General features: G+C 43.7%; 1 protein-coding gene across 3 annotated transcripts in view; it reads right to left on the bottom strand.

Moving 5' to 3' along the window:
• Window positions 1-12,825, bottom strand: part of TNRC6C (trinucleotide repeat containing adaptor 6C) — a 117,886-nt gene that overhangs the window by 25,026 nt on the left and 80,035 nt on the right. For all 3 annotated transcript variants that reach the window (XM_081029937.1, XM_081029935.1, XM_081029936.1), the window contains 5 exons: window positions 9,339-9,557; window positions 7,426-7,592; window positions 4,689-4,769; window positions 3,250-3,307; window positions 1,172-1,314 (listed from right to left, as the gene is read on the bottom strand). In XM_081029937.1, the coding sequence (XP_080886063.1) occupies window positions 1,172-1,314; window positions 3,250-3,307; window positions 4,689-4,769; window positions 7,426-7,592; window positions 9,339-9,557 (668 nt within the window). The remainder of the gene's footprint in view (window positions 1-1,171; window positions 1,315-3,249; window positions 3,308-4,688; window positions 4,770-7,425; window positions 7,593-9,338; window positions 9,558-12,825) is intronic.

Genomic DNA, 12,825 nt, shown 5'->3' with positions numbered 1-12,825 from the left:
GATGCTGCTTTCATTTTCACAATTATTTTACAAACACATACATTTGCTTATAACATTCTCATCCACTACTGACCCTACCTAGGGTAGGAGTCAGGAGAAAGAAACAGAAACTTAGCAAAAGTCTGATTTGGAAAACACTTTACAACCACTTTCAAATAAACAGGTTCCTTTGGAGATGTCATTGCCAAGGCTCTAGGCCTCCATTATGTGGAATTCTGCTGACACACAACTGTGTTTGACCTACAAACACAGCAACTTCATACGCTTTAACCCAATAATTGGGCAACGTATAAAACACACAGAATCCTATTAATTTTTTTTTTACATTTATTGAGGTAATACTATGTGCTAGGCCTTTTGCAAATTGATCTCATCTAATTTCACAACAAGCCTGCAGTATTATTGCACTCTTTAAAGATAAGGAAATCAGTCAGGCTCCCACACTTAAATTCTAGCGTCACTGGGCGCGCCAGATCTGGACGCTGGCCACACTGGGGCAGGGCAGGGCTGGGCCAGGCACCCCACACCAGCTTCCAGCAGTGGAGCAAAGGACCCTGTTTCTTTGAGAATGGAGATGGAGCCCCATCTCTTCTCCCATGACCCCCTTGTTTTTAACTTATTCTTTCTGTGTTCAGTTTTATTTTCAAGGCGAGGGGATAATACTAAAAGTGAACTGGTGACTGGACTTGTTAAACATCCAAGGGGAAGATTCCCCACAGACACCAGCATGCCATCTCTGATGTGGTCTAGCCAAGCAAGGGCCAGCCAGAATCGGTGCCCATGCCCAGCCACCTCTGGTCCCTTTTTCTGAGATCCAACATGTAACACATCATTTCCAACTGGAAGAACTGTGCATGTAAAATAAGACAGGAACATAGGAATTTGATGCCCCTTGTCTATTGGACGAATTGAAGCAGACAACCTGGCCAAGTTCACCCAATAAAATGCAAATCAGTTCTCAATTTCAGTATTTTTTTATTCCTCATCCCATCATATGAAACGTAACACTACCTCTTTTGAGTTAAACATTTATGTATACTTGAAAAAATGGATGAAAGTCACTTAAATATTACAGTTTAGCAAGTTTTTAATCTGGCTTCCATTAAGGACACAGTTAAAATGAAAAACACCTCTTATCAAACAAATGGACATAAACCACCTGAATTCCTACCTTGTCGAGAAAGGTGGGGCGGTCCACGGAAGACTCTTTGGAGATCGGTGGGCGGCAGCCAAGGGGTTTGGTGACCATTCCATTGTAGTCAGTCACTCCCAGTCCACGCTTGTCCATGTCCACCTTCTTTTCCAGCAGAGCGCCTGGAGCACAACAAACAGAAGCCACGCGTTAAGAGAGAGCGCCCGAGAAGGACCAGCTACAATACTGAGCTGCAAGACGGGTGGATTTCAGACCCTCGACCCCCGGAAAACACGGAGGCCCTTGGTTTGGTCCTGGCTGAGGCCCGACAGTCTGCGACCCTGCTCTCAGTCCTCAGCTCTCGTCCCTCCACTCGCATCCTCCATCCAGCCACACCGCCCTCAGGGCTGCACTGGCCTCTCCCCTGGTACACATCCCCCGTCTTCACACAGGCGTCAGTCAGCGGTCACTTCCTCCGAGGGCCCCTCCCTGATGCTCCCGTTGAAAACAGCGCCTCTGTCCCACCTACAGCCATCAATTTCCATTTACTGAGACCTACTAGTTGCAAGGACTCCTCTAAATGTTGGGGATACAGTACAGTGCAAAACAGACGTGGTTTTTGTCCTCACGGTCTTTCAATCTAGTGATTAGTACTCGGTTAGCGCATGTCAACTCTGTACTACTGCACAGAATTAACTTCTCCCGGCTCACAATGCCTTCCTTCTCTATCCTTATACCCTACATCTGGCACTGCCACGTGCTTATAAAGTGGATCCCCATGACTGGCAGATTCTGCACTTGTGAATGTACCTGCTAGCTGAAATTTATTTGTGGCCCCCAAATCAGTAACTCTGGCACTTATGGGGTCACTTGTGGACATGCGCGAGCGGTGAGAAATGAGTCTCTCGCCCGACAGCCAGCTCCCGGATCCGGCAAGTGAGGTCCTCCCTGTGGTCTGTTTAGTGGCACGTTTTGTGTGCTTTTTGTTGGTGACTTCGGTGTTTACGATGGTCACCAGCACAGTGCTGATGTGCAGGCTACTGTCCCTGAGCAGGGAGGCAGTGACGTGCCCCAGGAGAAAGCGCGGTAGGAAGTGCGGTTTCGGCGCCAATTACAGTGCTGTTGGCCACGAGTTCCTGTTAGTGAGTCAACAGTACGAGCCATCCGGAAAAAGGAAAAGTCACCAATCTGCACATAAGGTCGTTCGGAAAGCGCTAAAATGACACCTGTGGTGTGTGGTGAAGCTATAGACAAGATGAGAAAGTGGCTACATTTGTGGAATCACAGACGACTGATTAGAAAACAAGAACACAGCATTGGTGTGAGTCTAAAAGCCAAAAGTTATGGTCCTATTACCCAGGGTCAGGGAAATGGTCAACCCTTCTTAGCTCATGGTTTATTAGAAGGAAATATGGCATATGGTTATTTGTGAGCAATGTATGTTAAACAAGGTTTCTTTAAAAAGAAACACACATAAAACAAGGTTACATATTGGCTGGTTGGTAAAAATACTCTGTGCAGAAGCTTGCAGGGACCCAGCCTGCATTTCCCTCAGGAGAATGGCTCAGTGCAGGCAGCGAGCTCACAGAACCCAAGTTCCACAAGTAATGAGAATAAACTAGATTTTACATGTAAATATTTAACACAATTATTGTTTGCAGGGTAGCTCCAGAACGAGGGTTCTCGACAGAGTGAGTGCTCAGCTAGCATGGCGATGCCTTTGCTGGCCCCTAAGCCAGTCCGCTGTGGGGCCAGGCACGAGGATACGCTCAGTCAGGACACAGTGAGGCCTGCCACCTGGTTCCTGCCTTCTCCACAAGTGACATTATTACCTCCCCTCAAAAGAGAGGGAAACAAAGGTATCCATTTACTGAAGCTCTGGAAAAAAATGTAAAAGAGCAAACATGCTTCAATGTGCATTAGGCCATTCTTCCCCAAGAGACTTGTGATGTGGTCAGTGCACTTCACGTGGTTACTCCTGGGCTGCAGCCTGGGCCTGTCTACCCGGCATGTACCCAACCATTAAGCCACGACTACAATGAAACGCTTCTGGATTTCAGAAACGCACAAACTGGTACCTTTAAAAAAGCCTATTCTCAGCGCGTCATTTTACTTACTCATGGCCTGATCGAGACTCATGTTATTACTCTTCAAAGCCTCTTCAGCTGGCTCTCTCTGTGCAGGAAAACAGAGTTCTCGTTAGAATCGCCCGTTAACAAAAGGAAAAGCTCGTCAGGAGTTCTGTCACTACCGACTCAGGGAAGTGTCATCATGAACTTAGTTACTAGGTTTGGAACTGGAAATACTTTTCTTCACTGTTGAGCCGAGACATTAATGTCTAAATAAAAAATACCTGTCGCAAGCAAATATACGACTTGATTTTTGGAGTCAAGGACGTGCAATTAACACATCAGACAAAATGCAGCACCAGCAGACTCGTGGGATTATTTCTGGGCAACACTGAACAGCAACGGTTCAGCAAGGCTGAACCCCCTGCCAGGACCACAGAGCCACTGATGAGGACACAGGCAGACGGGGGCAGGACAGGCCCCAAGGCTAACGGGCCACCTCCCATGTGGCCTCTCTCATGCCAGCAGCTGTGGGAAGTTACTGTAGGACTCAGAGCTCACAGGCTCATTGTCTGCTTCACCGAGTCTGGGCTTTGTCTGCTGTCCACTACTTTTCACCAAGAAATGGAAAAACAAAACAAAACCAGTCGGTCCACTTGGGTAATGGTCTCTGTGATGGGAACAGACTGACTGCAGTGGAAGACCCAGAGCCACAGGGCGCTGAGCGCAGTACTGCACTGCCATCTGGGCTCCCCAGCGGGCCGCCATGGCTCCTCCCAGGCCCCGGGCCCTGCCCAGCGTTGGAGGGCCTGTGTCGGCCGTGAAGCAGGTCGGTCCCTCCACTAGACTAGGACCATCCTGGACTCACTCTTTGGGGCCACCCACGATAATCAACAGGTAATCACTCGCTTGAATAAAGACTTGGAAAGCAGACGTTGGCAGGGAATACACGGCAGAAGCTGGTGATGTCACTCGCTTCCACCCTGTCGTTGGGTCTTGGGGACTGAACACCCTGGGCACATACATTTGCAGAGGGACACCCTGCGATCCCCAATTCTCCCTGCACATGACCGGAGACGTAGGGACTCAACGGGTTGGCTTAGGATTCTTTCTCTGGCCACGAAGCTTTTACTTTGTATCAAGTTTTCTCTTGTGATCTTTGTCAATATACTGCATAAACTAATAAAACACTCACTTCTAATTACAAATGAAAAGAATGTGAAACTGTAGAAACCAATGAAAATGAAAAATCCCGCAGCACTTTTTATTCTGGGAAAATGCTCTCACGCATTTCTCAGGAGCAACGAGGCGGCTCTGCCGTCGTTCAAAGCCGCGGTCCCTAAACACGAGTGCCCAGGGGAAGGGGAATGTACGGAGAGGCTACGACAGTCACGCTCCTCCCTTGAAAGCCTCACTTCCTTCCTGTCACACATGGCAGACGCGGGCGGACACCCGGGGAAAGAGGAAAGCAAGCAAGAGCCAGTCACCGGGAAGCCCATGTCCGTGAGTTGTTTGATGAGCCGGGTCATGATCCAGGCCTCGTCCTGCTTGCCAGACGTCTTCATGCCCTGGAAGAAGTGAGAGCGAGGGAGAGTCCGTGAGTCACGTTTCCAGGCGTTTCTTCTAGACCTGGGAGATGCCTACAACTCACAGGGATTTTAATTAAAGGCAAAGAACCTTTTCGTCCATCCTGTACTCTGGCAAGTTCCTGACAGGACTTCGTGGCTAGTTCTGTGGGGTGCGCCAGGGTGGACTTTAAAAAGCCACGATTACTTCTCTTCCCCAGAGAATGAAGTGAGTTCGTCACAAATATGTACCACTTCCATGATCAAACAATCGTAGCAAGCGCTCCCCTGAACCCAGCTCTATGCTAATGCTATGTGAAGTTCACTAAAAATCACATTTTTTTTTTGCCCTTTTATAAGTTTTATTCTAAAAGGAGACAAAAGGCAGGGGGTTCCTTCCAACAGAATAAAAAGGCAACAAGAAGAAGGAACAGAACACCTGTTACTTTTGTTAATTGTGCATTGCTTACAGCCCTGAGGGCACCGGCAGTGAGGGAGAGGATGCAGAGAAGAGACGCCACTACAAAGAGCAAGTGCAGGGGGTGGGGGTGGGGGCAGACGGCCGCAGCGAGGGCCCAGCGAGCAGCACGTGACGCCTTTTCTCAGTCATTTCCCGCTTAGTCTCAAGTTAGACTCCAATGGTGCATTAATACGACCCAAGAAAGTCCTCCTCTAAAGATTCTTCACAGTACTGTTCAAAATCAAGCCTGCCAGGACTACAGAAGAGCGCGGATGGGGAGACAGTAACGGACGGGCTCTTGTCCTGACAGGAAGCCCTTCATGTGGAGGCTGATTCAATCATTGCTGTGCCACCAGGGTCAGATCTGCCCAGATTCTACAATATCTTAATGTGCCAATTTGGTCTTTCTGGCTCCATCATTAACTGGATTAGCAGCCAGCCCAACGGTCAAAGCCTTCTTTTTGATGTCTGCAGCCACGTCTGCTCCTGAGGAACAGAGAGCCCTGATTTCAGTTCCTGGTTTCTGCTTACTGCTAACTGAATGCTTTCTTAAATTAAACAGTTTTGAATAGGCACTACATTCATGATGTGAAAAGCTGAGAAAAGGTGCACACGAAAACATCTTCCCACCCGCCTGCCCAGGGCTTCGTCCCTCTTCTCTCCAAAAGGAAACCACTCTGAGCACTTTCTTACTTATTGTCCTAGAGAATTTTTAATTCAGTGGAAACCATCATGAGCACGTGTGCGTGTATATGCACGTGCGCATGTGCACGCGCACACACACACACATACACACACAACTGCTTTAAAAAAAAAAATCTGCTTTGCTTTCCGTAATATGGATGTGGCATAATTTAACTGGTTACCCAGTTAAATAAATCAATGTACATTTATTTTCATTTTTTTTACTACAAAAATGCTAAAATAGAAGTGTGCCAATGCCATTTGCTATACCCGTGATCCTTGGAAATGCTGTGCCAGAGTTTGAACGTGTCTGTAATTTTGGTAGACAACGCCAAACGGCCCTCCGTTGGGTTATACTGATTTATATTCCTACCAGCAATGCGGGAGAGTGCTGGCTTTCTCACAGTTTTGCAAACAGACCGTGTTTATTAAACTTCTGGTTTTCTGCTGGTCTGAGAAATTAAAAATGGCATCTTTTAGGCTTGTTTTAAATCAAGCTCTTTCAACAAGTCAGGTTGATATCCTTTCATATGCTTAAGAGCTATCTGCATTCTTTTTCTGTGGATAATCCATTCACATTCTTTGCTCATTTTTCTATTGGATTACTGGTTGACTTAAAAAAATCAATTTCGAGTATACATATATATATAAAATCAGCCTTCTCACGGTATGAGTAACAAATACTTTTTTCCAGTTGTTTACTTGACTTCTGACTTTGACTAGGGTATTTCTGTCATACACAGTTTCATGTTTATCTATTACAGTTTATAAGTCTTTTATTTTATGGCTTTTAGATTTTCATCATAGTCAGGCCTCTCCCACTCAAAGATTGTTTCAAGAATTCTTTTACATTTTTATTTTTTGTATTTAAATTTGTGATCTACTTGGAATTTCTCCTGGTTCATATATGAGCTGTGGGCGGATCTCACCTAAGTTTTTCCAGACAGCTGCCCATTTGTTTAAGACAACTTAATGGTCTTCTCCAGGAACTCTCAAACTTTTGGGTCTCAGGACCCCATTACTCCCTTAAAAATTAAGGATCCTAAAGAACTTAGGTTTACATGGGTTGTATCCATTGATATTTACTGTACTAGAAATTAAAATTGAGAAATTCAGAAAGTATGTTTTAATTAAAAAAACAACAAACCCATTATACGTCAGTATAAATAACATTTGGAATGGAAAACAATCGCATTTTCTAAAACAAAAATTGAGAGCGTGAGAGTGGGGAGGGAGGCACTGCTGTGCGTGTCTGCCAGGCTCCTGGCTGAACGGCTGCTCAGAGGCAGCTGGACTCTCACGGCTGTCTCTGCACTGGCTTTGCTGTGAGAGCAATTCCGTGTAGTCTCCAGAAAAGTCTACCCTATGCTTAGGAGAGAACCCGAAAGAGTCTCAGGGGCCTGTACTCCGAGGACCTCTGGCCTGCCTCCCCTCACTGGTTAGAGATGCCACAACCAAACCGAATGGGCTCAGCAGGAGCACTGACTCTGGGTCTTTCTTTAGTGTCACGCACACCTTTTGGAGTCCTTTCTTGGGGGCATTGCCCCAGGAGCTGCAGGAGGAGGCGCTTTCTTGGGAAGCAGCACTGTTCCACATGGCCCCTTCTTCGTCTTCCCACTGACTGGGACCGAGGCTCATGTCGTCCCCACCACTGCCCCAGCCTTCTTGCATAGATTTTGAAGCTAGAAAGAGAGTGAACATGAACTCATCAAATTCACCATTCCTGAAGCCGACAGTGCTGCCTACAACGTCACTGAGGGGGAGGTGGGACCAAAGGGGTGGCTTATCATCTATCTTTTCACTACTTCCTTTCCTTCACACCTAAGAACTGAATTTCTCCACCAGACACATAATATGCATGTACATACTTTTTTCTTCAAATGCCAGCCATTTGGAGTCTGCGCTGTTCCAAACACCCTTAACTGACTGTAGGTCACTGTGAAGCAATAAACATTCTAAAAATAAATCCTGGGGGCTACAGGAGAAGGTGGCAATCTCTATCTACATGGTATGAAATGGCCAGTAAAATGCAGAGTTCTGAAAATGTCACTGTCCTCATGTGCTTTTTAATCACCTGCCAGAGTATGCTGTGTGGACTGGTGCTCCTCCAACGTGACCATACGTGAGTCACCTGGGGACCCTGAGGAATGCACCAGGTCTGTGGTGGAACCGATAGCCTCTGTTTCTGACCAGCTCCCAGGAGACGCTCCCAGAATAACTGGAGGGAAACAGCTGAGGATCCAGGCAGATGGAACTACAAGCTGACTACTGAGTTTCGATTTCAGGATATAATTTTTTCTGCTTTCTTAAAATACAAAATGATTTTTGGTGTAGAATTTATCTATAATATTGTCACTTCCTAGGAGAAAGGGAAGGCTGCCAAAGATTAGGCAATAGCACAGTTAGCTGGAGACTGTAAGACAATGAAGATATGCTGCTTACAAGGTGGACAGGCATATAATTGGGCCTCCAAGGACAAATTATGAAAACAAATACACTGCCTCCAAATGGCACGTGAATCTGAATACCCGGGAGCTGCCTTATCCTTTCGATTTGTAACAAGAAGTGCTGTGAATGGAATAAACAGTCCAGCAGGATGGCAGATATATGGCGCATACTATTCAGTATTGGCAAAGGAACAAAACACAAAACCGTCAAGTCACATTTTAAGACTTGGACACTTCATGATATCCAAAGAAAATGTGAAGCTTCTGCAGCCGAGTGGATACTTAATTTTCACATCAGACTTACATCATCAATCTTATATTCGTGCCTGGGTCAAAAGCATCACATTGCAAAACACCCCTACACGACAGAGATCCCCTCGGTAAGTGTGATCTGACATTTTTAAGAACATGTGTTTTATACGTGTCCTTATTACACTTTCAGATAAGGGGAGGGAAATGCAACACAATGATTTTTCCTTTTTTTCAAAAAAAAAAAATAAAAAGAGAGAGAGAAAAAAAAAAGGCATGAACCTGGAGTACCCAAAGCAGAATTTTGTTTCCAAGACAAAAGCAAGGCAAGAAATGTCAGACTACCCAGCAGCAACATGTTTCAAAACCTAATCTCAAACAGGAAAAAGCCTGCTTCATGCACCTTACTCAGTGAAATGGCAGCAAGGACACTCACTGCTGAAGTGCTGATGCTTTGAGATGTATCAAGCAGATAGGCTGCAGCGTTCTGATTCTTTGATTTACTTATTTTTTAAAAAGGAAAGCTGGGCTTTTGTTAGAGCTCCTTTGTGTATCTGGCATGGCAAATACTTCTGTACGGTCTTGGTTTAATGTTAGTCTTCAAGTATAAATAACATGAGGCAAGTATCCTAAAAAGTAATTCTTACAATTCAGTGAAAAGTGTCCCTCTAAATAAAATACCTGGACCCACTTTAATCTGCCAAAGCAGGGCCGGCGGGATGCTGGGCTTACCTGGTTTGCACAGGGCCGGGGTGGCAGTGGGCGCGCCCGCTCGTCCAAACGTCACGGCCGGCTCGGCAGGCGGATCTCCCCACCCGCTGCTGCTGCCGCTGGGCGGTTTGCCCCACGCTGCCGTGCCGTTGTCAACCAGGGTGGAAGGGGAGGATGGTTCTCCCCACGAGTTTTCAGCCTTTGAATGAACATTAGGCATTTCTCCCCAGCCTGATGAAACTGAAAAGGGTGCCAAGGGAGAGAGAAAATAATAAAAGTGAAACAAAGTAAAAACGGTCATTTCAAATCCAAAATAATTCCGAGATAATCTATCTGTGGGATGGCTTTTAGCAGAAAGTGAAATGGAGACATTAATCACATTTGTTTAGCTTCTTAAAGTTGCAATTTTCTTACTCCTGATTCTCCATCCACTTAAAACTGCAAGACTATTAAATGTTAATTCACAGTATTCGCAACATAATGGGGTTTAAAATAGTTTAAACTAATGGCTAAGAAATAGCTTTTTAACTGGTATTATATGTATATGTAACGACCTAAAAGAAAATTTGTATTACATTATTTTGTTATAAGAAAATTTACAAGTTGCAAATATATACTGAAAAAATTATTCTTATTTTTTGACCAACCATCAAAGACAGAGATCCGGGGAAAGAAATGAAAAGATGACAGATTAAACAAATACAAATAAAATAGTCCTGGAGAAGGTAGACAGTTCCCAAGTGCGCCCCAGGGGGCTGTGGAAGAATGGAGGCGTACGCCTGAAAATATGGGAACAGAGTGGAGGGTGGTTCCACAGGCACACTGACGACAGGGTTCTCTAGGAATTCTTCCCTCGTTCCTCTGTCCCGTCCTGTTGCCATGGCATCCTGATCAGGGACTGGTAGCTCATGAATCCAGAAATTTTGCTACATGTGTAAACTTCATTTTTCCCAATCAATGCAAATTCTGGTCATTTTGCTTCTGCCCATAAGCTCCCTGGACACTGCTGACAGTCACAATGACAGCTCATATCAGCTGTAATTTTCATATAGACACAGCTTCTCAGAGACAGAAATGTGAACGTTTTCAATACTAACTGAAGAATAGAAGGCACAAAATGCAAATAGTTAGCCACAGATTTTAAATTATCTGGTCGCAAACATGGATATTACTATCTCAATTATAAAACTTATTAATTTTCTGACTAAAAATAGCATGGAATCAGTTCCCTTGATGCTCTTTATTCTAAGAAAATGTGCTAATATTGATTAATGACAAAAGGACATGCAACCTATGAATCATTTTAAATTACAAGCTCTATGTTGAGCAATATATTATGTAAATTATTACCAACAACAGGGAAGTTAGCCCTAATCAGTTATTGTTGACAATTGCTACTATAATATTACCCATCACACACAAAACAATAATGTATATTGGGAGAAGCAGTTTTACAAATTGAAGAGACCAAATTAAATCAGGAAATTTAACACAACTGATAAAAATTATGGATGTTTTGGGAAGATAAAATAATTCAGATGTTCCTAATGGCCAATCAACTGTAAAAATACTGATTTATTATAGCTAATAAATAACAAATTCACCTAAAATTGGTTTGTCATCCTTATACTTCCGTCTCTTTGAAAGGCAATACTACAAATTATTTAAGTCCGAACTGAGAATAAATATCAAGACTATGGTAATTATAATCAATTGATTTTTATGAAACATTTTAAATTCCTATTAAAGCAGAAATGTCTACAGAGTATTTTTATATAGAAGGCAAATGATTTGCAGGCAGCATGTTTCAAAATCTTAAAAATAAACGGAAGAATAATTGCTTTCTCTAAAGTCAAAAACCCTAGTATTTCCATTTTAAGTTGATCTCTGATAAGAATGTAATTGACCTACAATGCCAAACTAACATATACCTCAAAATATGTACCACTGGGCACAGGAAAAGCTCTAGGAGAGATGCTGAAAACAGAGGCACACTAGATAATTTTGATGCAAAGCAAACTTTGTCAGCAGATAGAAAATAATCTTGTACACATACTGCTAAAATAAATGTAATCTCCACTGTTCAGTGTTTATTGCTGGAGTGACTTTGGTATCCTTTTTATTAATTTCATAGAGGTTCTTTTAAAGTTGGGCTTCATGAGGCAGAACAATGTCTATCTTACTTACATTTCAGACAGCTGTATCAAAATTTTAAAAACGGTTCTTCAAATACGACCACTTTTGGTAAAATAGTTCTGTACTGTGAGGTTTAGGAATCATTATCTCCTTTCGTCAACTGAACAAATACAGTGTTGGGAACAAAATAACAATGAAATGCCACCAGCGTATGTCGTTTTCATTCAATTTTAAATACACATTCTTCCTCTTTCTATCAGAATGGAGAAAACAAACCCAGATGATGATACAAAAAGGAATACAAAGCAGATAAAAGGACAGGGAACTAGAAACGCGGGGGAGTCTTTATGTGACTTGTCTTAAGTACGGATGGCCAGTTAAGTCGGATGGCCAGTTAAGTCGGTAGATGGCATTCTTTCTTCTGTGAAATCAGAACTCAATTCTAGCTTGTTCCATGAATGATTCTTTCACAGTTTTATAAGTATGGCGGGCAGTGCTTTTTGGGAAGAATATTCCATTAAAAAGCGGCCAGTTACAATTAAGTGAAAGAAAGATCGTGACAAAGGACTAAAAATTCAATTGACTAAGCATCTGAGGGCCCGCTCTGTGCCTGGCATTTTAGGGCCTGACTTAAATATTAATGAGATGGGATTCTGCTCACGCGGAAGCCTATAAGTGTGATGTAAATTTATAAGGATGCTTGGTCGGCTGCGGGCTTAACGAGAGAGCAGAAGCGGTAGCTATGGAACAGTTAATTTTTCTTATTTGAAATCCAGATAGGTATAAAGTACAGCTTTATACAGAAGCCTTTGCCCAGTCGGAAGGCAAAGCGTACTACTTTTCAGAATGCCTAGTTTCGTGCCCATTATTTAACACTTCCGTCCCAGTCAGGGGACTATTTGATGGCTGCAGACGAGGGTGTCTCCCCAAAGCTGGCAATGGCCTTGCGGGGTACAGCAGCCTCTTACAAGAGCTTCTTTTGCTCGCCTTCCTGGATCATCACAGAGAGCAGGTATTAGAAACAGAAAAAAAATCGTATTTATTTTTTATTTTAGCACATTAATACCGATTTTGAAAGTGCTAAGTCTGTCTTGCTGATATGAGGGCGGCCAAAACCACACCTTTGTATCTTTAACTATCTTATTCATTCATCATTTTAAACTGAGTGTGAATCCCACCTTTCAAGTCCCCAGAAACACAGATGTGAAAACACCCAAACCAAACCAAAGAGAAACCCCACGTCCCCAAAAAGCATAGATCACAGATCATTCCTCTTTTAGTAACTATTGCATGGTGCTTAAAATAGAATTACTCTGGCTGGAGAGGTCAGTAAGATCTATTTCTGAAGTTATGGTATGAAAACAGGTGAGCT

This window comes from Rhinolophus hipposideros, assembly GCF_964194185.1.
Source record: "Rhinolophus hipposideros genome assembly, chromosome: 20".
NCBI lineage: Eukaryota > Metazoa > Chordata > Mammalia > Chiroptera > Rhinolophidae > Rhinolophus > Rhinolophus hipposideros.
Note: the sequence above shows the minus strand (reverse complement) of the source record. Positions and strands in the feature narration are given on the sequence as shown.